The 26,068-nt window shown below is 40.6% G+C and overlaps 3 protein-coding genes across 4 annotated transcripts in view; 2 read left to right on the top strand and 1 right to left on the bottom strand.

Moving 5' to 3' along the window:
- Window positions 1-1,242: 1,242 nt before the first annotated feature.
- LOC139638700 (E3 ubiquitin-protein ligase TRIM39-like) lies at window positions 1,243-3,085 on the top strand. Its single transcript, XM_071512774.1, has 2 exons — window positions 1,243-2,684; window positions 2,733-3,085. Exons 1-2 carry the CDS (start codon window positions 1,538-1,540, stop codon window positions 3,083-3,085), a joined length of 1,500 nt encoding a protein of 499 aa, XP_071368875.1. The 5' UTR covers window positions 1,243-1,537.
- A 4,270-nt stretch (window positions 3,086-7,355) lies between these two features.
- LOC139638695 (E3 ubiquitin-protein ligase TRIM39-like) lies at window positions 7,356-12,025 on the top strand. Of its 2 annotated transcripts, none has more exons than XM_071512768.1 (2): window positions 7,356-7,372; window positions 9,004-12,025. In XM_071512768.1, the coding sequence occupies exons 1-2, from the start codon at window positions 7,356-7,358 to the stop codon at window positions 10,382-10,384; spliced, it is 1,398 nt and encodes a 465-aa protein (XP_071368869.1). In that variant the 3' UTR covers window positions 10,385-12,025. The 2 variants fall into 2 exon arrangements, with proteins under 2 accessions (XP_071368869.1, XP_071368868.1); XM_071512767.1 differs by lacking the exon at window positions 7,356-7,372 and adding an exon at window positions 8,718-8,880 and having other exon boundaries at window positions 8,986-12,025.
- A 6,903-nt stretch (window positions 12,026-18,928) lies between these two features.
- osgn1 (oxidative stress induced growth inhibitor 1) overlaps window positions 18,929-26,068 on the bottom strand; it is a gene marked incomplete at its 5' end in the record, with an annotated part of 10,748 nt that continues 3,608 nt past the window's right edge. The window contains 4 exons of the mRNA XM_071512769.1: window positions 18,929-20,197; window positions 21,111-21,454; window positions 22,817-23,016; window positions 24,800-24,891. Coding sequence (XP_071368870.1) covers window positions 19,553-20,197; window positions 21,111-21,454; window positions 22,817-23,016; window positions 24,800-24,891 — 1,281 coding nt within the window. The remainder of the gene's footprint in view (window positions 20,198-21,110; window positions 21,455-22,816; window positions 23,017-24,799; window positions 24,892-26,068) is intronic.

Here is a 26,068-nt window from a genome sequence, read left to right as displayed (position 1 = left end):
AGAATGAAGTTAAGAGGGAAATTTGTTGAGATTTAGACCTACTGACTGTCATTTCAGTTGCGTTGTCTTCATGTCTAGGTTCTGCTGACTGAAGGTTGATTTATAGTTCGGTGTTGAAGTGTCGCCATAGCTACAACGCAGGTGTCTGCGGTGGAGCCAGCATTTATACAATCTCTACTGCTTTTGTTGTTAATCAATGCAAGACACAGAGGAACAGAGGAAAGCTGTCATTCTCTGATCCTGATACATGTGATACCCAAGGTTTCATGAGTCTATATCAAAGATTTCTCCTGAATTTTGGACACATTCTAATGTGTCTCATCTCAGACTCTCTGTCTCTTTGAGGATTAACAAAGACAGGGCTGAGTGTTGGAGTTGTATGGTTATTTACCAGGTCTGTTCCTTGATACCAGCTTTTAGTGGTGGAAATGAGGTAATTTACGTTGAGGTCGGTGCCCTTTCTTCACGATCTCACGGTCTTCTCCCACCATACTGATCTGTTATCAGGGAAGAGGCTCACACAAAATGCACAGGGCCTTTCCAGATGTGGGATGACAATGATGATGTGGTGCAGTTACTACAGTTGTTTGCAAGGAGTCTCAAAGTGCGTCGGACCACATTTGATTATGATGAATATTTTTTTTTTCTCTCCTATGACTTTTTTTTATGTCTTTATGTATTCTGTCGTATTTTTGAAAATATATTATGGCAAATGCATTTGAAGAAGTGTATTTATTGGACTGTTTGTAATATGACATTTGAGATTTGAGGTGCATACAGCACTACTGAATTGTTAAAATGCTTTGCAAGAGTTATAATATTTAGATGTTAGATTGCATTTTAACTTAAAACACTGGGCTACTTGACTAATACTGTTTTCATTACACATTTCATTACACATCTGTGTAGTTGCTCTGCATCCTATTTAAACAATGTCACAGTAGCCTATGTTTCTGTTTCTGAGATGTAGAACTTTTCCATAATAATGAATCACGCTTATATTCTCACTGTCAAATCATATGGAGCTGACAAATGGCTATAAAATGGTTATATTTATTGTTATTGTTGTTATTATTATAATTAGTATATTCATTATCTTTAGAAATTTAGTTTCATCATGTTTTCATCAATTAAGACACTTTGTCAGTCACCCCTGGCCTGACAAAGCTCCGCCCCTTTGCTGACTCAACTAAGACAAACCAGGAAACAGAGTTCGTCGTTCTTCCTCTCCTCACTGAGAAGAGACACACGCCGAGAGACAGACGATAAGATTCACCTTCAGACCAAACCCACGACTTCCACTGAGGGAGGACAGCTACAGGAGGGAATACTGGAATACTGTGAATACTGGAATACTGCCACTTCAACCTGCTGCTGACTCCACACACTGAATGTGAGTTTTAGAAGAACCACGACTCAAAGTGAAAGTTTAACTTTCAGAGACTTTTCTAAAGGAGGTAGTGATACCACGACTGACTGACTTATTTCCTGTTTGAGCTGTCTGCCCGGCGTGTTTTCAGCTTTACACAGAGAGAAAATGGCTTCCAGATCAGAGGAGGATCTCTCCTGTCCTGTCTGCCATGACATCTTTAAGGATCCTGTCCTCCTGTCATGTAGCCACAGCTTCTGTAAAGCCTGTCTGCAGGAATGGTGGACAGAGAAACAAATACACGAGTGTCCAGTCTGTAAGAGAAGATCTTCAAAGAGTAAACCACCTCGTAATTTGGCACTAAAGAACCTGTGTGAGGCTTTCTTACTGGAGAGAGATCAGAGAGCTTCAGCAGGTTCTGAGCTTCTCTGCAGTCTGCACTCTGAGAAACTCAAGCTCTTCTGTCTGGACCATCAGCAGCCAGTGTGTGTTGTCTGTCTGCATTCAAAAACACACACCAACCACAGAATCAGACCCATCGATGAAGCTGCACAGGATCACAAGGAGGAACTCCAGGAATCACTGAAGCCCTTAAAGGAGAAACTAAAGCTGTTTTATCAAGTTAAAGGAAACTGTGATCAAACAGCAGAACACATTAAGGTCCGGGCCCGACGCACAGAGAGGCAGATTAGGAGGGAGTTTAAGAAACTTCACCAGTTTCTACAAGAGGAAGAGGAGGACAGGATCGCTGCACTGAGGAAGGAAGAGAAGAAGAAGAGTCAGATGATGAAGAAGAAGATTGAGGGTCTGAGCAGAGAGATAGCAGCTCTTTCAGACACAGTCAGAGCCATAGAGAAGGAGCTGAGAGCTGAAGACGTCTCGTTCCTGCAGAACTACAAGGCTACAGTGGAAAGAGTCCAGCGCCCCCTGCTGGAGGATCCAGAGCTGGTCTCAGGAGCTCTGATAGACGAGGCCAAACACCTGGGCAACCTGAGCTTCACAGTCTGGGACAAGATGACGGAGATGGTCTCCTACACTCCTGTGATTCTGGACCCAAACACTGCCAATCCAGAACTCATCCTGTCTGAAGATCTGACCAGTGTGAGATGGGGAGAGAGACAGAAGCTTCCTGGAAACCCAGAGAGGTTTGACCACTACCGCTCTGTTCTGGGCTCTGAGGGCTTTAACTCAGGAATTCACAGCTGGGATGTTGAGGTTGGAGACAATAAGTACTGGAGACTGGGTGTGGCAACAGAGTCTGTCCAGAGGAAAGGAATCATACACTCTGGATTATGGAGAATAGGGTTCTATCATGGTCAATACTCAGCACGTTCCCTACCAGATCAACCCACTGTTCTCCCAGTGAAGAAGAAGCTCCAGAGGATCAGACTGCATCTGGACTGGGACAGAGGAAAGCTGTCATTCTCTGATCCTGATACTAACACACACATACACACCTTCACACACACTTTCACTGACAGGCTGTTTCCATTCATTTTTACTGGAAAAGCACTCCCTCTGAAGATATTACCAGTGAAGGTCTCTGTAACAGTGGAACAGCAAAGGGATGAAGAAGAAGAAGAAGAAGAAGAAGAAGAAGAAGAAGAAGAAGAAGAAGAAGAGGAGGAGGAGGAGGAAGAGGAAGAAGAAGAAGAAGAAGATGATGATGATGATGATGATGATGATGATGATTATAATTATAATTATTATGATTAGGTAATGTGCACAACAAGCCATCTATTTCTTAAAGGCGAATGTGACTCAATTTAAGGATTCATGTTCTACCAATTTCTACATATTCCTACAACTTCTAAGATAAAATGAGGTGAAACTTTATTGATCCCTGCAGTGAAATCAGGTCGTTGCAGCAGCAACAAAAAAGCAAATAGTAATAGGATACAGCAAAGAAAAATAGAGTATAAACAGAAACATTTAATATAAAGAAGAATATAGCAAATGGCGGTTCTGTGAACATACACAACTGAACAACTGTTTGAACATTACAACATGTTAAGTAGAATATATAAAAGAAAAGTATGGAGTATGGATTACAGCATTATTTAGGTGGGTAAAATAATAGCAGTAATAGAATAGAATAATAAACATAACAATAATATATGTTCTATCTATGTAAATCTATGGACTGTTGTATTGGTTTACAGTCCCAGTCCAGGTTGAGGTCATGAATGTGACCTGCAGCTACTCAGCTCTGTTCTGACTCGCCAAGCAGTTATTTAAATTAAGGAGGATGAAGGGAGATAGACCGCATTGTTAGCTATGAATATGTAATGTATGAGAGGATTTGAGTGGAAAATATGAGACAAAACAACAAGTTACCCCCTTCAACCTCCTTCTTGTTAGTCATAAATGTGTAATATAATCTTTATAGTCTGATTTTGACAAGATTTTTCAAAGCACACTAAAAGGGGCTTTACAAAGAAGGAAATAAAACCAAGAGATAAAAGTAGCATTAAAAAGTATATAGCAATGTAAGCAAAGCAAGAAACATAGACGTATTCACCTTTTTAACTATAGACTATTTCAGAGAAGTTGTTAAGACTGAACTAATCATATGAATTAGTTCATCATTAATCATTAATTCATCATTAATCCATTCCCTAAACACATTACAGGATAAATATGGCACTGTGGCTGACGTCGGCTGTTATACTGCATTCTCTTTCCTGACTCTTTTAAACTACAAACATCATATTGGGATAAATAATACTGCTTTCCTGGAAAATTTAAAGTGGAAATACAGGGTACTACTATACATTGTCATACTGTACATAGTGGAAAATGATGCTTCTACTGCTATATTCTGTATCCTAACTTTTTACACTATATAGATATAAATACAGCTGCTTTCTAGTGGTTTTTAAAGTGGAAATATAGTGTACTACTGTGCATTATTAAACTGTACATAGCAAAATGCTTTCTAATTCTTCTTATTCTTTCTCCTTATAAACTACCTATAATAATAAGTAAACTTATTTGAATGTATGACTGCTTACCTATGATATTTAAGGTGGAAACACAGGGAACTGCTGTACATTATCATACTGTATATAGTGAAAACTGATACACAGCCCTGCTATATTCTCTATCCTAATCATAAACTTCATATATAATACTAGAGTAAATAATACTGTTTTTCCTGTGGTAACTACACATATAATATTAGACAATATCTGTGATATTTAAGGTGGAAATACAGGGAAATACAGTACATTATCATACTGTACAAAGTGAACAATTGTGCTACCACTAATAATCAGCTGTATTCGCTTTCCTGCCTTTACTGTATTTACCACTTGCATAATAAAAGGATAAAGACGGCTTCTTTGTGTTATTTAAGGTGGAAATACAGATAACTACTGCACATTATCATAGTGTAAATACAAAAATGAACTGTATATATAAAAGTTTCTGTTGTAATGCACATATGGCTTTCTGGGATATTTAAGGTGGAAATGTAGGGTACTGCTATGCATTATTATACTGTTTATTCTCTCCTGAACCTTATAAATCCAATGCAATATTATAGGATATATGTGGCTGCTCGCCTGTGACATTTAAGGTGGAAATAGAGGTTACTACTCTACATTATCATAGTGTACATGTGGAGGAAAAGCATGGCAGCAGTGCAGCACCCAGCTACATCCCAACCCTTCACTAACTCTCATGGCAGTGGGGTAAATCTGTCTGCTGTCAGGGTATTTTAGGGGAAGGGTTTCACAGCAGATCTCCTCCTAACACACTTACATAAGCAGTGAAATATCATCTGTTTAAAAGCAGCTGACTGGAAAATAAAGACCTGCTGCTGTCTGAGCGGTGGAGGATGCTGACATCTAGTGGCAGAGATCAGGAACAACAACAACAACAGGTTTTTAGACAACTTTCATTTTAAGGGTTCAAGTTCAAGCCACAGACTGTAAATAATCAAGATGAAACGGTAGAGTTTTTGTTAGGATTCTTCTTATTCTTCTTCTTCTTGATCTCAGAAACCATAAGAGCTACAGCAATCAAACTTGGCAGATAGGTTCAAAGTCTCACCCACTTCTCAGGCCACAGAAATTAATCAGCCAGATGGTGGCACTCCAACAACCAACTTTATGTTTTGGCTTATAACTTCTGAACCAAACACAGTTCTTTTTTCCCAAATTTCCTTGGGTCATATTGAGTCCATTGCTCACATTGTTGTCCATTTTCCGCTATTCTACATTTTGTCCAGAACAAATTTTTTGCTAGTCCTCCTACAAATTTGATCCAATCATCACCAAATTTGTCTGACAGCATGTGTGGACTGCCCTGAATGAAACTGTCAATGGGTTTTTGATACTCTGTACCGTTTGGCCACAATTTCCTGCCAAAGTTCACAAAAATGTGGGCAGGGCCTAGTTTACAAAAACTGCAATAACTCATGAACACATGCAGGTAGTGAATCTGTGTTAACATGCAAAATTTGGTGGCAGAAATCTTCTAAGTCTAAATGGCAATAAGTCATTGTAGAAATTCTTCCATAAAACAATCGGTACCTCGGAAACTGTAAGTCTTAGATTAATCAAATTTGGTGGATGGGTTTCAAATCTTCTTCACTACTCAGGCAACAAAATTTACACTGATTGGCCAGTTGATGAAGCTGTAAGAAACAACTTTACATCTTGGCCAACCACTACTGAACTGTAAGGTCTAGAATCTATTTTTTTCCCTCATATTCCTTGGCTCAAGTCCAATAAAATGCATGTACTGGATTTAATTTCCTCCATGGTTGTTTTTACACCATTTTTTTATTTCTTCTACAAATTTGCTTTAATCTCCACATAATTGTGTATGTGCATGTGTATGTGTTTAAACAATGGCACAGTACCCTATGTTTCTGTTTCTGTTGTTGAAATGTAGAACTTTTCCATAATGATGAATTACGTTTATATTCTCACTGTCAAATCATTTCAATCTGAAAAACGGCTACAAAATGGTTATATTTATTGTTATTGTTATTATTATTAGTATGATAAATATATATAATTTAATTTATGTGTCACTATATATGTATATATATATATATATAGACACAAATATACACAGACATAAGTACATACTTTAACACAGACACATAGATACACATATACACACACACACACACACACACACTAACAAAATAGAGGTCATATTATAGAACAATCTTAGTATTAGTATAAAATCTTGACACTCATGAATAAACGTCTTCTGTTAAGGATGAGGTGGCAGGTTTTGCCACATTCATTGATACAATGTTTACCAGCTAAAATTACACACAATTTATTTAAATCATCGTACTCATTAAAATTTGCAACATGGTTTGAAAGTTGGAAAAATAATTCAGAACGAATGTCTGTATAGAGTTCACAGTGTAGGAGTACAAGGGCTTCTGATTCAATAGAACCATTATTACATAGGGGACAGAGCCGTCTATCAGCTGGAGTGTTTGTGTACCTGCCAGTTTCTATAGCTAAAGGTGCTTCTATGCTGCTTTGAGAAGATACTTTGTGTGTATGGCTCTGTTTCAAAAGCACCTTTAAATAGGCAATAGGTGCACAGTCTCTTACCCTCAGGTTTATTTATTAACTGAAACCCATTTCTGTTCTGATCACTCTTTTCGTGAGCTACCTTACTGTACATAACCGTGGTTACTCATTTATTAATCTGAGCTGAGCTTTGTTTTATTTTGCTTTGCTTTGTTTTGTTTATTAATGTCCTACTTTATTGTCTTGGTTATTGTATTATTGTCCTCTCATTTATGTTTTGAATAAAATAAATAAATATATATATTTTTTTTAAAGTTCTCACAATGTACATATATTTTTTTCCATTAGTCAACTGGAAAGCCCACAGAAACACACGTTTACAGAGTCGACTGTCAGGCATGCTACAAAGCCTCTGCCAATTCTTAAAAATACATGACCACTGGCGTTGCCATAGAGTTTTCCAACCCATATCACCCTGTATGGCAGCAGTTGGGGTGTATTTACCAACTCCTAGATAAAATCTACATACTCGGTTAAAGACAGCATTGACACAAGAATAACTTTTCTAACCCCAGACAGCAGCAGCACATGTCAGAATGGGTTAAAACAGGGATTCAAACGGTTTGGTAAAAACATGCAAAAGGAAGATTTACATTTGGCTTTGACAGCACCCAGAGCTCTATTTGCATGCATTGCCAGATGCTTAACAGTTTTGTCATAGTTTAAAAACTCTAAACTCTTCCAGTGGTGAAGGGTCACATGAAAATCTGAACAAAGTTAAGGGAACTAACTTTCTAAAATGCGCCACCTTTGATTTGTCAACATTTATGTTCAGTTTCCAATCCTGACACCATGGACAAGGCCTAGCATCTCCTGCAATTCTTCTTCAGTTTCAGAAATTAAGACAATATGTATAATAGAGGATTTTTTCATTATCTATACAGACACCCTTACCTAAGGCTTTGACTGACAGAGAAAGATAATTTATGTACATAGAAAACAGAATGGGGATAAAATACCAAAATGCTTACCACAAATAAAGCCAAAGAGGAGCCTTAATTCCCTTGGAGGAGCAAGTGCAGGAGAGCCTGACCGAGACGCAGGTGCCGGTGGGAGGGATGGAGACCTGGTGAAGGTACGGTTACATGTAGACAGTTATTACGCACACATGTTTTAGATGCATTGTTTTCATCAAGGCTCATAATACGTGTCAGCAAATCCAGAGAAGAGCGTGCAACTTTTCTTTTTTTGTATATTTATGTAATAGTCTGAATACTGAGTACGCATTCTGCAACTCTGCCAATGAGGCTTAAATTGTACATTTTAAAGTCAGCATACTCGTTTAAACGCTGCGATCTAATGACTGCGTGTTATGCAGATGATTGTGTCACTTTGATCTTGGAGCCAGAGACAGTTTCAGCAGAGCTATCCTATGCGCAAAATGATAAGACATGCTTGCCCTAGGTTTTAAATTTCGTGCGTAATCGACAGGTGATGACGGCCACCGCCTCTTGATAAATCACGTCCACTGCCAATTTCTATAAATCCCTCCCTTCATTTTGCGCCTCAGCCTTGCAATTAGACCAAACCGCAAAAAACGGCGCACACAGATAAACCCAAATGCCGTCTTAGTAGAGCAGGAAAAAAGGTTTTAGCACCCGCAATGCGATTTGCGATTTGCACTGCGCAAACCTTTAGTAGATCCGGCCATAGGCCCTATGTGTGTAGAAATGAGAGACTTTGGAACTCACCCCTGGCCTGACAAAGCTCCGCCCCTTAGCTGACTCAACTGAGAAAAAACAGGAAGCAGAGGTTGTTATCCTTCCACTCCTCACTGAGAAGAGTCACACATATCGAGGCACAGACAACTAGATTCTCCTTCAGATCAAACCCACGACTTCCACTGAGGGAGGACAGCTGCAGGAGGGAATACTGGGAATACTGGGAATACTGGAATACTGGAATACTGCCACTTCAAACTGCTGCTGACTCCTCAGACTGAATGTGAGTTGAATAACTACGACTTGAAGTGAAAGTAACTTTTAAGAAACATTCTTGTGGAGGGAGTGGTACCACGACTGACTGTGTTGTGTTTTTAACTTCACTCAGAGAGAAAATGGCTTCCAGATCAGAGGAGGATCTCTCCTGTCCTGTCTGCCATGACATTTTTAAAGATCCTGTCATCCTGTCATGCAGCCACAGCTTCTGTAAAGCCTGTCTGCAGAGCTGGTGGACAAAGAAACAAATACTTGCGTGTCCAGTTTGTAAGAGAAGATCTTCAAAGAATGATCCACCTTGTAACTTGTCCTTAAAGAACCTGTGTGAGGCTTTCTTACTGGAGAGAGATCAGAGAGCTTCAGTAGAGTCTGAGCTTCTCTGCAGTCTGCACTCTGAGAAACTCAAGCTCTTCTGTCTGGACCATCAGCAGCCAGTGTGTCTTGTCTGTCGAGATTCAGAAAAACACACCGACCACAGATTCAGACCCATCGATGAAACTACACGGCATCACAAGGAGGAACTCCAGAAATCACTGAAGCCCTTACAGGAGAAACTGAAGATCTTTAATGAAGTTAAAGGAAACTGTGATCAAACAGCAGAACACATTAAGGTCCAGGCCCGACACACAGAGAGGCAGATTAAGGAGGAGTTTAAGAAGCTTCACCAGTTTCTACAAGAGGAAGAGGAGGCCAGGATCGCTGCACTGAGGGAGGAAGAGCAGCAGAAGAGTCAGATGATGAAGAAGAAGATTGAGGGTCTGAGCAGAGAGATAGCAGCTCTTTCAGATACAGTCAGAGCCATAGAGAAGGAGCTGAGAGCTGAAGACGCCTCGTTCCTGCAGAACTACAAGGCTACAGTGGAAAGAGTCCAGCGCCCCCTGCTGGAGGATCCACAGCTGGTCTCAGGAGCTCTGATAGACGAGGCCAAACACCTGGGCAACCTGAGCTTCACAGTCTGGGACAAGATGAAGGAGATGGTCTCCTACACTCCTGTGATTCTGGACCCCAACACTGCCAGTCCAGAACTCATCCTGTCTGAAAATCTGACCAGTGTGAGTTGTGTAGAGAGACAGCAGCTTCCTGACAATCCAGAGAGGTTTGACTACTACCGCTCTGTCCTGGGCTCTGAGGGCTTTAACTCAGGAAGTCACAGCTGGGATGTTGAGGTTGGAGACAGTACAGTGTATCGACTGGGCGTGTTAGCAGAGTCTGACCAGAGGAAGGGACACACACGGTCTGGATTATGGAGAATAGGGTTCTGTAACCGTAAATACACAGTACGCTCCTCACCAAATCCAGACATTGATCTCCCAGTGAAGAAGAAGCTCCAGAGGATCAGAGTGCATCTGGACTGGAACAGAGGAAAGCTGTCATTCTCTGATCCTGATACTAACACACACATACACACCTTCACACACACTTTCACTGACAGGCTGTTTCCATACGTTAACACTTCGAATAAACTGAAGATTTTACCAGTGAAGGTCTCTGTAACAGTGAAACACAATTAGAGATGAAGAAGAAGATGATGATGGTGGTGACTGAGTGATGTTTGAGTATAATAACATACAAAAAAAAGAATTACAGATTCATATTAGATCATGTATACATTCCTTAAGTGCTGTGTCGAGAAGAAGAATATATCATATAATAATCTTATAAAAGCTACCTTGGCATACAAACATTCAGTACTACACACATTCTGAAATTTCCCATCATTACATCAGAATTGTAAGTCACACCATCATGTTGCTTCATCACCTTTAGATTGGTTTCCCTTCAGCCAGTGTTTTAAACCGGTTTTAAAGGATCTATAGGTGCTACACAGTCTTATGGAAGATGGTAATGTAGTTCCTACTGTTCTGACCCAAAAAGCTGACTGGCCAAATTATGTAGACCAAATTTTTGCACAATAGCTTTGTCTAGTGGAGACTCTGTTGTTATAAATGGCTCCCTCTAGTGGAGGATCTGATAGTATTTTTACCCTGATGAATTGAGAGGTGGTGGAGCTAAATCATCAACAATGTAATCTTCCTGAATTCCCCTTTGGTGATCAATAAAGTGCAATCTTAATCTTGAGCTTATACAGTAGATAAACATTTATCATGACGATGAAGTTACTGTATCTTGGGTCAGAAGATTATACTTTTTTAATAATATTGCAATGACGGGTTAGGGTTTGTTTTTTTAATCAAATACTTTAAGTGTTTGTTTGTAAAACTTGTGATTGAGTTGTTTTAATGTAGTGTCATTTGCTTGAGACCAAGTTGAGATATGAAACATGGGAAAATATCATTGCATGCATATCCATCTTTGCAGCATCTGTGCTCATCTAATGTAATATAAATCTAAATTGAACCAGGTTATGCTTTATTTTTCTACATAACTTTTTGACTTGCTTTTTCAAGATTTAGGTTACCGTCAATGTTAATGCCTAGGTATTTGAAATATATGATGATCTCAATCCTTTGTCCCTTAAGGGAGAATCATTCTGTCTAATTGAGAAGAACATACACACAGTTTTGGATATATTCAGTGTCAAACAAGAATGAGTCAGCCAGTCTGATATTCTATCCATTGCAGCTGTATGTTCATCTGCAACTTATACTTTTGACTTTGCATTTACATATATGACATAAATACAGTATGACATATTCTGTATATTAATCTCTGGGCAAACTAGTGGAAGATCATTAATGTAAATACTAAATAAGAGTGGTCCTAAGATAGAGCCTTGCGGGACCCCAAAGGAAGACTCTGAAAATACAGAAAGACGTCCATTTATCCTGGTGCAGTGTTTTCAGTTGTGAAGATATGATGGCATCCATTCCATGTTGTTTTCTGCCAAGTTATGTGCTGATAACTTAGACAGTAGGACATTATGGTAGACCGTATCAAATGTTTTCTTCATATGTAAGAGAACATCATTTTAAATCTGCACTATCAATCATTTTGTCAGAGTGGGTGTCACTTTATTTAAAAGGTGGAGATCTCATTTTGGATTCAGACTTTGTGTAATGTTGGTGATTTAGGAACTGAAGCTTTCTCTATAGTTGCACTCATTGTATTTTTACTCTGCTTAAGAAAATCAGCTAAATGCCTAAAATGTAAAATGTAAATTTATGATTATGTATGTTAGCATTGTAATCTGTAACCTATACTGTGATTATTTTCAAATACTTTTGCCTCTAAAACCAATAAAGAATGAAGTTAAGAGGGAAATTTGTTGAGATTTAGACCTACTGACTGTCATTTCAGTAGCGTTGTCTTATGTCTAGGTTCTGCTGACTGAAGGTTGATTTATAGTTCGGTGTTGAAGTGTCGCCATAGCTACGACGCAGGTGTCTGCGGTGGAGCCAGCATTTATACAATCTCTACTGCTTTTGTTGTTAATCAACGCAAAACACGTACAAGCGTTTGTTTACACTGATCAGCTGTTAAAGGTGCCACTGACTGTAGAAGAAGTTTTGTTAAAGGTTTTCTTCTTTGTTTGAAAGTGTGCTAAGACAATGGGAGTTATGGTTACAGCTACTAGTAATGCAGAGTAGTCCTCTAAAAAAACTTGACCACGGCCAGGAGAAGATATCAAGCAAAAAGGAGCTTCAAAGGCATCGGGATCTACAGGCACGAGCTAGTCCGGTTCCACGTAAAACGATTTCTTCTGGATGTTTGAGGGGGAATCTCCAAAATGCCAGGTTGAAAAATGGCTGACAATGCATGCTTCCGGCATGAAGTGTATCCCACAATGCACCACTCTGCTCCAGTTGCTGAGTCCACGCTGAATGTAACAGAACGATGGATGATGGAAATTGTGCATATCCTATAAATGTAAGCTGATTTGGAAACCCAATATCCTCAGAAATTATTTATTTGATGCACAGAGACAAAATAATTTTAGCTGCAGTTTTATTTGGTTTAAAACATGAGAGTAAAACTTCTGGCTGGGAAATCTTTTTTATTCTGTTTCTGAGAGTAAAAATGTATTGCACTTCCTTCCTGTATAAAGTAGTGAGTTCAGTTCTGACTCACCTTCCTTTGCTGAGAACCAGAAGGGTTTACTTGTTATGTGTCAGACATTTTGTCCCTAGGGGGCAAACTGAGGGGAGGACAACATAACGTGGATCCGAATACAGCCCAAGTCTCTCAGCCATGGTCTCAGCACTATAAACCTCCTTGCTCTCAGCTGGTAAGTACTGGCTATATGATGGCGTGTGGTAGTTTCTGATTGGTTATCTTGCATGTGTGAAAGGAGCTGTATTCTGCTACCATCTAGTCTCTGTTTAGGACCAAATAGAATTCATGTAAAATCTGCTTATGCACCTCTAGTGTCGCCCTCTAGTGGATACAAACAGAAAAACATTATCTGCCTCTTGGATTGAATCTGTGATCCCCCCACACTACAAGACCATCCAGACATTGGGCTTTAAATAAACAAATGAAAATAACAACATTAAAAACCACACATTTGCTGAAAAAAATTATTTTTTAATAGAAACAAACCACATACCAATGCATGGATTTTTACATGGAGAACAGAGATTTGACTGTAAATACATATTCAGATGGAAACCTAATTGTATATAAATCAACCCATTTATACAAACACAAAGTGAAAACACAGCATCTTCCATAGAAACAAACTATAGAAAAGACTGGTCTGGATTTTACTTCATAAGGAAACAGATTTTCAGATAGACATATTCATACACGTTCATATGAATAACCATAATTCAGGATTTAGTATTAATTACTACATAGGATACCATAGATCACCACAGTTAAACCATAGTTTACCATAGTTCACATGGAAAAAACACAGGATATTTTTGTAAGGCCAGGAAGACTAGACTTTAATGCCAAAATTAACTATCAAACCAATTTTTGCAATAAATGATTTAATCTTCATTATGATATTTTTTTTTACTGACTGAAGTCATTTCACAATAATTTATCAGAGTAAGGAGTAATCATACTTCATGTAACACCCTCTGGTGATAATAATTCAGTTTATTTTAGACATTTTGCTCCACGAAAGACAGCTACACTTGAGGCAGGACAGCGCCCCCAGTGGCTAACGAGTGTATGGTCAATGTCCAGTTTGAATCTGATTTTTTTTAAGGTTTTCTATACCTTTTAATTTCTGAGAATTGCTAAAATCGTTTCCACACTTTCCAGACCCTGCATTGACTGTAAACTGAATGTGTGGAAATACGTTTCCAGTTGATGCCGTGTGATTATTCTGCCCTACAAACTATAAATAGCAGTGACTACTTTTTGTGTATTTTAAAAGTCAAAGGTCATGCCTGGGGTTTGTATTTCATATCAGCACAAAATTATACCCATGAATGCTTTTTGACAGAACAAGGAGGGACTGTTCAAAAGTGAGCTTCACAAATTATGGCCTCTTCCAAATTAATAAATTTAACCACCAGGACGCAAAAATCTGTGACAGTTTTATTGGTTGGAATTGTTTTCAGGAAGCAAAATTAATGGGATTTTGATATAAAAAATATGAGAAAATAGAAGTTTTGGATGTTTTTGTGGCATTTACTCTTAAATATGCATATATTATGATATAGGGAATTAGCTAACAAGGTGAAAAGGTTCATCTTTCAGTTCATTGTGACTTTAAATTATATGACTGTTTGGCCTCGTAGGGCAGAATATAGGTTACGCCTCAGTGCCACGAAACATAATGTACTGCGGTGAATAATGTGTCTTAAGGCACTGCTGGCTCCATACCATCCCTACAGGAGCAGAAACACACATCAGAGTTCACTATCGGCCACAAGGCACCATCTGTTCACACGTAAAGAAAAAGTTACAGAAATAACATTGGCGTCCAGCAGAGGCCTTGTATTTACCCTTAAATGGGACAATAATAATAAATTAATCTGTAAATATCAACACATATGGACTAGACAGTGTGTAGGATGTTATTTTTGGGCATTAACTGGTATTGAGTATTGTACAACTGTAGAGTTCTGATCCAAAATGTTATATATCCAATTTGGAAAAACATAACTAAATAAATAACAAAATTTTAAAATCTAGGGGATCCAATCAGTAAAAGTGTCTAATTTAGTCAACCAAGGACTTCAATTCCCTACTGTCCTTTAAGAAGCACCATCATTTGGTTTAGTGTTGTGTGATCAATCATTTTGTAAGAGGAGGTGTCACTTTTTTCAAACAGTGGAGATTTAATTTTGGAACTGAACTCTTAATCTGATCAACATCACCTCTCCCCTGCCTGTAATCACCCTGCATATTGTAAATATGATGCTATCTTATCCCTCCAATTATTTGCAATTTTTAAACTGTAATCAACAGTTGACATCTTCTCCCCAGTGGGGAAAGCAAGGGGCCCATTCAACATGCTTTATATCCAGTGTAAGAAACAAAACATACTTAAAATTCAGTTATTAAGCAGTTAAACACAATATATGATTCTCAAAAATGTTAGTATGCTGTAAGCAAATGTGTTCAAAGAGCTGATTTTTTTTTTTTTTTAGACTTTATATCAGCAATCATTTTGTCGGAGTAGGTGTCACTTATTTAAATTGTGTCTCGGTTTGAAAAAACAAAAGAAATCAAAAACCTCTTCCAATGTTTCCTGTCCCTGGGCGAAAGCCAAACTATCGTAACTGCAGTTTAAAGAGTCAAAAATACATGAGAACCAATAGACAAATCAGCCAATTTCTTTCAGTTTCTGTAAAGTTGATTTCTTTGGGCATACAAGGTTTCAGCCAGACACACTGGCAGCAACAAAAACAACATTCAACTGGTGAAAATGTTTTATTTTATTTGGCCAGCAGGGTGGAGCAGTGAGCAGGTAGACCGTCTGTAAACCACCGGACCGGAGTTCAAACCCGACAACCTGCTGAAGTGTCCATGAGCAAGACCCAGAATCCCTACCAGCTCCAGACCCTGACCTCTGACCTCTCTGTGTGTGATAAAATAAATTGTCTAGAGGGAGTACTGCAGTATGATGATACCATTATTTCATTTAGTTGAAGCAAATTGTGAAGCCGTGTGCAAAAAGGGGCACCAGCGTTTGTTTTGTTTGAGGAAACTGTTCTATTTCCACATCGATAAAACCATGATGACCTTATTCTACCGTGCTTTTATTGAATCGATTTTATCTTTTTCTTTGGTGTCATGGTTTGGGAAACCTATCTTTAAAGAATAGAAACTCTCTGAATCAGATTGTTAAATGGTCTAGTAGGCTGATGGCTGAGTCACAGCCTAACCCAGCAGCAGCACACCAGACAGTTACAGAGGATAACTGGCTCCATTTTAAATGACTGCCACCCTTTGCACAGTGAATTTCAGCTTCTTCCTTCTGGATGAAGGTTTTTAGTCCCAAAGTGCAGAACAAACCGGTGTAAAAACAGCTTTGTTCCAGCAGCCGTCACTCAGATGAACAAGGCGTAGCAACATTGCACAGATGATATAGAAGCAACGTTTATTTATTTATTTTATCTTTTAGTTTCAGTGGTTTAGTGATGATTGGAACTTTGAGTACTTTTATTATGTTTGTCTATGTTTATTTATTTATTTTATCTTTTAGTTTCAGTGGTTTAGTGATGATTGGAACTTTGAGTACTTTTATCATGTTTGTCTACTGTCTGTGTTGTTTCTAAAATGTGTGTCAAGATGGATGACTCTCTACTGCAAGCCAAATAAAGTAACCTAAACCTAAAGGAACCTGAACCTGAACACCCAGCATGTTCTGATCGGTTTATCTGAACTCTGCTGCATTTCCCTGCTCTAGTTGGCAACAAATAACGACGAGATACCTGAAACATCTGACCAACCACTCCCCAGGACGCCAAAATGTCTAACCTGGTTGGTTGGGAATTCCAGTACAAATGTTATAACGTGCACACTGTAGGCACTTCCTTCAGTGGGGCTGGGAACGATCCAGATCAAATCAAGACTGGAGATTCCCACACACAACATTCACCTTCTGCTGTGTCTTTTATTTCCTTAACGACATTTCGGCAAAAGCCCTTTATCAAGACATTACTGCTGCAGAGAACCAGTGTCATGAAAATGCCACGAGAAACATCTTAATAAAGGTTTTGTACCGAAATGTTGACAGGAAATTAAAGACACAGTAGAGGTGAATTTTTATTTGTTTGCTATGGGACGACAGGTGACCAAAACCTTTCTATTTCTATTTCTATTTCTGAGTCCAGGTGACTTTTGTTAACAAGCCCTGGTTGGCATGTAATTGGTCAGTTTGACCCTAAACAAAGCAAATACCAAAATGCGACAAAGCCAACTTCTCCACTGTGGTTCGGAGCAAAGGAAACCAGCTGGAGGCGTGAACACAGTCTTACAACGAGCGAGCAGGTTCAGTGTTTTGCTCCGGGACACTTCAGCAAGTCACACAGCTGTTGCGGCGATCAAACCTTTGACCTTTCACCTACAGGACGGCCTCTTCAGTCACTGTTCTCCCCGGCCCGCAAAGGACACATGCCATTAGGTAGACGCTTTCACCCAAAGCCACATTGTTAGCAGTTACTTTCATGAGGCCGCTGTGGGAGTTGAACCTCTACCCCTGGACATGGTGAACAGCTGCACTGAGAATGTGTTAAAAAAATAGATATTTTTAAATGCATAATATTTAAAAAAAAAAAAAAAAAAAAAAAAAAGGTTGAGGTTAGTATTGCTACACATAAGTGTGTTGTTGGCTCAGAGGGTTAAGGCCCGTACCATGTAGTCACAACGTTGTGGGTTTGAGTCCGACTCACAACCTTCCTCATGTCAACGCCCTCTAATATACTCTGGTGTAATTTAGGATATTAAACTGAATATTCATAGACTGTACACCATCTATTACACAGGTTCAAATATACATATGTATATGATCTAATAGAGCAAAAAAGCCTGAAGCCCTATTTGCATGGGACCAGTATTATGTGGGGAGCTCAGTGATTAATGAGTTACCCCCCGACCTCTGTGTTTCCTGAAACTTGTTCACATGGGATAATGTGAAATTTGCTGAAATCCCCAGTGTCCAGGGTGTAAATTCAAGATTTTACAAGTTGTCACTTTCTGATTAAGTGAAGCGAGTTTGTGCTGAAAATAAGAAAAAAAATTCTGCAGATTCCACTCCTGCCTCCATTTTTCATGACAGGAGGAGAGAAATTGCACAACTAGAAGAATTTTTTTTGCGTGCCAAAAATAAATGAAATTACAGAGACCTTCACCAAAGTATGGAAGGTAATTTGCGCTAGAAGTTTTACTTTACAGATTACAGATATAGCAGATTCGCTAAAATCGCAATCTCCGCAATTATTATAAATCACTGGACATCCACAGGTAATATTGGTCCAATGTGAATAGGGCTTTAAAACAATGCTGATGTAGTTTCTTTTTGCGTTATTATCATATACATGATGTCATCTCTCATGAAATATATCATCGTTCTTCACAGTGCAGCCGAATGCTGAAGTTCCAACAACCGCGGAAATCGAGTCATTCATGTAATTTTTTTTCTAAGCAGGACATCTTTTAAACAAGATCGGAGATTAACAAAGATCTCAGGCAGGTACAAGTTTCCCACCATGTGAAAAAAAAAATAAAAAATCACACCAACATACAGAGTACAGCACCAGGAATTCACCAAGAGCAAACCCAAAATATACACAAGACATTACACTTAGAAAATAATATAAAAAAAAGAAAGATAGGAAAAAACTCCACACTATTCTTTGTTGCTGGAAAAATCAACCGTTTGTGACAGTGGTAGTGTTGCAAAATAAAATAAAAAAGACTGCTCACATTTGAATGGAATTTTAACTACGGAAACATGTTAATCCGTGTTAAATCCTGGTTTAAAAAAAGCAAGGCTGGCGTCATGCGTGTTGTTAACATGTTAAACTTTAACCAGGCAACTACTGATGCATGTCAAGGCTTTCTGTGTGAGCAGCTGACCTGCTGCTGTAAGCATGAGGCCATCAGCTGAACCCCGATCTCTCTCTCTCTCTCTCTCTCTCTCTGTCTCTCTCTGTCTCTCTGTCTCTGTCTCTCTCTCTCTCATCTCCATATTTCTCCGTTCTTGCTTTCTTTCTGTTGTTTCCTCTCTCGTTCTCAGTCTATCTCCATCTCTCCCTCCCTCCTCAAGTCCGTCTTTCCATCTGTCTCTCTCTATCTCTTTCTGTCTGTCCATCTCTTTCTCTGTCTCTCTCTCCATCTCTTTCTCTGTCTCTCTCCATCTCTCTGACACTTCGAAGGACCTCTATTATCTGTGTGATCTTCCCAGCATGCCTGTTGCTGTTTCTCTGACCGCTTTTTGATACTCCATAACCCTTCAGGTCTGGAGACACTGAGATCGCACCAAAGCTTTTCGCCGGACCAGATCAGCCCAGTAGATACCAGCCCAAACCAGTCCAAACCAGTCCAGTTGCAGAGACCAGCTGTTGCCTGTTTTGTGCCGTGAATTCACTTCGGTGGCCTGTCTGACTTGGCTTGATTTCTGGAAAAGCGTCACCATACCGCACGCTTGTTTCAGGTACGGTGGAGTTTCCACCAGTTCAGTTTCGGTCGAGCCCAGATCCTGTTTGGTCTCGATCCGTTTAGCCTGGATCAGATCAGAGCGGATCGGTTCGGTTCAGCTCAGCAGGAGTCCATTAACCCTTTCCGCCTGTCTGTCCCAGGAAAACCCGCGACTAGTCCAGAACACAGATTTCTGTTTCTGTCAGTCTGGTAGCCCGTCTGTCCACCCATCTGTCTGTGGTCAACCTGTCTGTGGTCAAATCCCCTCCTCCTCTTCCTCCTCTTCCTCCTCCCTCGCTCTCCTCCCTCTGTCTCTTGGCCAGGTCGCTCGCGATGGCCAGCGCTCCTCCCTTCAGGAACCTGACGAAGTTCTCGCCGACCAGCGGCCCCATGGCGTACAGGCCCGGCCCGTCCGCCGACACCACCTCGTTCGTGAACGGGTCCACCTCCATCGGGTTCCTGCGGCACGTGATCGGCTCGTCGGGGTTGGCGCCCAGCGGCCGGCCGTTGTCAGGCAGGAAGGAGAGGTTGGGGTGGGCGCCGATCAGAACCAGCGCCATGGAGACCTGGACCACCGTCCGCTGGCCCGAGTCCGACTCCAGCACGCACTTCCGGTCGGGTCGGAACGCCGCGACCCGGTGGCGAGGGAAGCTGAGGTAACCCGGGTAGGAGGAGGAGGAGGAGGAGGTGGAGGATGGGGAGGGAGGGGAAGGAGAGGAGGCGGGGGAGGAGAGGGGGGAGTTGTGCTGGTGGTTCTGGGCCTGGCTCTGGGCCGGAGGGGCCGGCCGGTGCTGCTGCTGGGTCATCATCTGGTGGACCTGCAGGCAGAGAGATTATTCAGATTAGCTGAAACGGGGCAATAAGGAAGATGACAAACAGACCATAATATATCTGCAGGGTTGATAGGATTGTTGATCAATACCAACGATGGCACCGATAGAGTCGATTGAGCTCATAGATTACTTAACGCCCCTTTAACAGTCGCCATGGAGAAATTGATTGATGCAGCAAATAGTAATAACTTTCAACATAGCTTTTAATTAGCATTGCCTTTTACCCTTCACAGTGTTTTTTATTCTTCTGTTTTATTGTTTGCTTGTGATTTTAAGAGCTGATCATTTTAAAATTGCTGTTGTCATCGGCATAGAGGGTCGTTCCTATGATGGACTATTTTTGATTTTGAAATTTTAATGTCATGTAATGGTTTTAATTAATTTACTGTTTTTAATCCATTTATTGTTTTATTTATGGTTTTATGTGAAACATGTATTTATTTATTGCACTTTAAGTTGCATATATGAATGGTGTATCAAATGTATCATTATTATTATTATTATTATTAGAAACAATAGGATATGAATAGGGATAGAGCATATGCAGTGTATCTAACATAAAAACAACAACTACAACACAACATTTTAAGTAAAAACATACAGTATGAATGCAGAAATGTTGTTTTTAAGTTTTTAAGTTCATTTTCATAGAAAAAGTTTGAGCTCAAACAACTTAGAGAAGAGGTGCTTCCTTACAGATGAGGGCAATCCATGAGTACCAGTGGAGAGTTTTAGTGTCCCATGCTGTCTAACTGCTGTTTCAGAGGCTTTTTTTAAACAGTAAAATTTTGGTGGAAACACTTAATACTTAGTAAATACTTAATATTAATTAATACTTGAGTTAAAGATACTGAACTCGGCAAACATCAGAGCAGCTTTCAGAGCGCCCGCTCCTCACCTTGTGGTATTCTGGGTAGAGCAGTTTGGGCAGCTGGTTGAAGATGAGGCCGGGGTCGGTGACGGAGCGTCGGAAGGCGTGGTAGACGGGCGTGTTCAGGTGGTGGGCGGCCAGCACCGCGTCGGCCGCCGTAAGCCCCGCCCCCACCACCAGCACGGGGTCCGAGGATTGGTCGAGCTCGCCGCGGGAGATGGCGGCCTCCAGCTCCCAGAAGGAGTGGCAGACGAAGGGGAGCGACTCGCCCTCCACGCCCAGCCGGGCCGGGATGTCGTGCGTCCCGGTCGCCAGCACGACGCTGCGGGCCAGCAGGGAGAAAGGCACCTCCTCCGAAACACAGGAGCCGTCTGGAGGAGGAGGAGGAGGAGGAGGAGGAGGAGGAGGAGAGAGAGGGAGAGGGAGAGGGAGAGGGAGAGGGAGAGGGAGGAGGAGAAGAAGAAAGGAGTGGGTGATTATGTGGTGATAGTTTGTTCAATTTTCAATAAGCTGCTTCAAAACTAACTTTGATGGCATGAAAGGAGAGGAGAGGAGAGGAGAGGAAAAGAGAGGAGAGGAGAAGAGAGGAGAGGAGAGGAGAGGAGAAGAGAGGAAAAGAGAGGAAAAGAGAGGAGAGGAGAGGAGAGGAGAGGAGAGGAGAAGAGAGGAGAGGAGAGGAGAAGAGAGGAAAAGAGAGGAGGGGAAAGGAAAAGAGAGGAGAGGAGAAGAGAGGAAAAGAGAGGAGAGGAGAGGATAGGAGAGGAGGAAAGGAGAAGAGAGGAGAAGAGAGGAAAAGAGAGGAGAGGAGATGAGAGGAGGAGAGGAGAGGAAAAGAGAAGAGAGGAGAGGAGAGGAGAGGAAAAGATAGGAGAGGAGAGGAGAGGAAAAGAGAGGAGAGGAGAGGAGAGGAGAGGAGGAGAGGAGAGGAAAAGAGAGGAGAGGAAAAGAAAAGAGGAGAGGAGATGAGAGGAGGAGAGGAGAGGAAAAGAGAAGAGAGGAGAGGAGAGGAGAGGAGAGGAAAAGATAGGAGAGGAGAGGAGAGGAAAAGAGAGGAGAGGAGAGGAGAGGAGAGGAGGAGAGGAGAGGAAAAGAGAGGAGAGGAAAATAAAAGAGAGGAGAGGAAAAGCAAAAAGGAGAGAAGAGAAAAAAGAGCAGGAGTAGAAAAGAAATAGGAAAGCTATGGACAGAAGGAAAAGAAAAAGGAAAGGAGATGAAAAGAGGAGAAGAAAGGAAAGAAGAGGAAAGGCAAGAAAAAAGAGGAGAGGAGGAGAGGAGTGATAGGAAAAGCAGGAGAGGAAACCAGAAGGAGAGAGAAAGAGAGGAAAGAGACAGAGGAAAGAAAAAAATGGGAAAAAGAAGAGTAAAGTAAAGAGTAAAGTAAAGAGCAAAGGAGACGATAGGAGTTGAAAGCAGAGGAGAGGAAAGAGGAGGAAAGGAGAGGAAAAAAGATGAGGAGAGGGAATAAAACAGGAGATGAAAGGAGGAGAGAAAAGAGGAGAGGGGAAAAGAAGAAAGGAGAGAAAATGAGAGAGCACAGAGGAGTGGAGGAGAGAGGAAAGGAGGGGAAAGGAGACGATAGGATTTGAAGGCAGAGGAGTGAAGAGGAGACAAGTGGGAAAGAAAGGAGAGATATGAGGAGAGGAGGAGAGGAGGAGAAGAGAAGAAAGGAGAGAAGGAGCGGAGGACTAAGGAGTTCTTTGTCTCCACAGTTTCCTCTGTTTTTGCGTCCGTACCTCCCAGCTCCTCCCCCTCTCTGCGCTGCAGTCCCGTCACTCTCCAGCAGGGCGGCGACCCCTCCTGGTTGCCGGGCTGCCTGGTTACCGCGGTGACGGTGGTTCCGCATGCGAAGCTCTGCCCCAGGGACATCTGGGAAACGTAGTGCTGGTAGTAGGAGGCTATCTCCGCCGGCGTGGCACGGTCGTTACGCACGTTTCTGGAAGAAATTAACAGAATAATAACAATATAAATAACATAATATAAATGATATACAGGGATATGTTTAAATACAAAGCAGGACAATATATAATGTTTTTTTTATATTTCCACCAACTACATCCACTATTTTAGCAAGATGTTTAGAATAGGATGTTGGCTGTTATTTGTCTGTTGGTTTGTGGTAATACAGCAATTTTCAAAAGATTCATTAGAAGGTTTTTGTGGAATTCTTGTCAATAAGACGATGAGTGAAAGAGAGATGGAGAGGAACCAGGAAACATGAAGCACTGGATCCTGGAAGGAAATAAGTCCGTCCCATTGGTTGGTGACAAATTTCCATTTTACTCAAATGAACTGAGCTCATCTTACATGGTGTTGTTTAAAAACCACACACTGAGGAGGGAGGAACACACACACACACACACACACACACACACACACACACACACACACACACACACACACACACACACCTTTTCTACCTTTTCTCTCTCAGACTTAAACCTAAAGGAGACTGTGTTTTAGCTGTCAGGGCCCCAGCACTCTGGATCAGTCTTCCTGTTGAAATTCGTCTTGCAACCTCGCTGATTTCTTTTAAATTGCTATTAAAAACTAATTTTAATAAGTTTGCTTTTTTGCATTAACTTTTTTTTGTTATTTGACTGTTTTTATCTTTTTTGTTGTCTGTGTTTCCTCTGTTATGGGGGAGGGGGGAGGGATTATTTTGTATTATTTGTGAAGCACTTTGTAACTCTGTTTTGAAAGGTGCTATATAAATAAAGTCTATTATTATTACTATTATTATTATTATTATCTGGCTCTTGTTTCATCACCTAGCACTTCTCTACTACATCTGATCATCTGATCATCTACAGCTCTATGTGACTGGACAGAATCTGCACTGTGTTTGATGATGAAGTGTTTTCCAGTCCTGATGTTTTCTGCAGCTCTGAAGTGACAGTGACATCACCCAGGACAGTGTCAGGGCGTCTGCAGGTCTCAGGAAGCCAAATTGAAATTTACTTTTTCAGGCTTAAGAGCAATTTAACAACCAAAACAAAGAAACAAAAAGCAAAAACAGACGATAAGAGAGCTTCCGGGTGGTGGGATCTGAGACAGATTTGAAAGCAAACTGAAAACAGTGGTCCTGATCTACTGTAATTCTAATAAGTGTTGATTGTTTTGTAAAAGAAAACGTTATTATGTCTCACAAAGATCCACCAATATTCTCTTTTTTTCCAAGTATTTCACTGCTGTGCTGTATGTGCAGACGGACAGCTGCGTGCTTTTCTCGCTGTCACCAAGGTAACGTTTTTTTAATTTATTTATAATTTTTTTAACGCACCTTTTTGTATCTTTTGATGGGACTGAACTCCCTCTGTCTGACAGTCGGAGCCTCTCTCTCTCTCTCTCTCTCTCTCTCTCTCTCTCTCTCTCTCTCTCCCTCTCTCTCTCTCTCTCTCTCTCTCTCTCTCTCTCTCTCTCTCGCTCTCTCTTGGCTTATTTGGATGGAAACACAGATAAGGGAGGAGATTTGTGATGCAACTGCAAAGCCTCGACCCCCGACCTCTTTTTCTGACTGAACACAGCTAGAAAGTTCTGAAACTGTAAACGGACAGAATGAGAAAAAGGACAGAGGGAAATGAAATGTTCAGGGACGTGATGTCCAGCTGTATATTGTATTAACCCTGTTTTGCATGAATCTAAGGGTGGGCATGTGGGTCAAACTTACTGCGACCAACTGAAAATGTTTTTTTTTTTTGTTTTTTTTGTGGACTGACCTGCGTTTTTCTCTCATCCAGTCCTTCAGTTTGAGTCCAGGAAGCTCCATCCAGTTTGCCAGGCTCAGAGTTAGCATGGAGCCCTCCATAGCCTGGGATAACACACACACACACACACACACACACACACACACACATGAAAAATTGTACAACAAACAGTTCTTCGTTTGCAGTGACTCTATTTGATCTGCTCTAATTTACATTCTCCTCTCTGCTGCTGCAGTGACCCAGTTTCCCCAGTGTGGATAATTAAAGTTTCATCTAATCCAATTCAGAAGCAGGGTTCGACCGATATACTGATGTAGTGATATTGGCCTTTTAGTAAAAATCAGGTATCGGTTCATTATTGTCCACCGCCCATATGATGGAGGTGAAGATCTGATTTTCTCCAACAGCTTCAGTCTGTAAAACCTGCCTCACCTGCCTTGAAGAGCTGCTGACTCACTTGAACCAGTTTTATTAGTCTGGGATTCAGTGGAGAGTTTTAGTGACGCTAGACAAGGCAAGTTTATTTATATCGCACATTCCAGCAACAAGGCAATTCAAAGTGCTTTACATAAAACATTAAAAGCATCGAGACAAAATGAAAAGGATAGAATTCATATAAAAGACCAAGAAAAATGAAGTTCATTAAAGAGCTAAGAGAATAAAAACAAAAAAATAGACTAAAATAGAATAAGACAGGTGTAAACTAAAAGAATAAAGGTTACAGTGCAGAGATGAATAGTTATTTGATTTAATAAAAGGCAGCGGCAAACTGAAAAGTCTTCAGCCTTGATTTAAAAGAACTGAGAGTTGCAGCAGACCTGCAGTTTTCTGGGAGTTTGTTCCAGACATGTGGAGCGTAAAAACTGAACGCTGCTTCTCCAGGTTTAGTTTTGACTCTGGGGACAGAAAGCAGACCTGTCCCAGACCACCTGAGAGGTCCCAGACCACCTGAGAGGTCCCAGACCACCTGAGAGGTCTGGACGGTTTATAATGTAGCAGAAATGTATTTTGGCCCTAAACCATTCAGTGCTTTATAAACCAACAGAAGTATTTTGAAATCAGAGGCTTTTCCACCCTGACAAGAAGAAACCTCCGGGGGAATCGCTAAACACTTTTTATTTTAATTAACATAAAATATGACTTATTAATATTAAAATACATTAATATTTTTGGACATGAATGGTCAAATTGAAAAATATTGAATATTGGGACAAAATATCAGCCATCGACAGCTTCCATCCAAAAATATCTGTCTGGCCTTAATATAAATCCACACCAGCC

The sequence above is a fragment of the Centroberyx affinis genome, unplaced genomic scaffold, assembly GCF_046629955.1.
Source record: "Centroberyx affinis isolate AG114_WGS23_722 - 3 ecotype Tasmania unplaced genomic scaffold, CSIRO-AGI_Caff_v1 ptg006509l_1, whole genome shotgun sequence".
Classification (NCBI taxonomy): domain Eukaryota; kingdom Metazoa; phylum Chordata; class Actinopteri; order Beryciformes; family Berycidae; genus Centroberyx; species Centroberyx affinis.
Note: the sequence above shows the minus strand (reverse complement) of the source record. Positions and strands in the feature narration are given on the sequence as shown.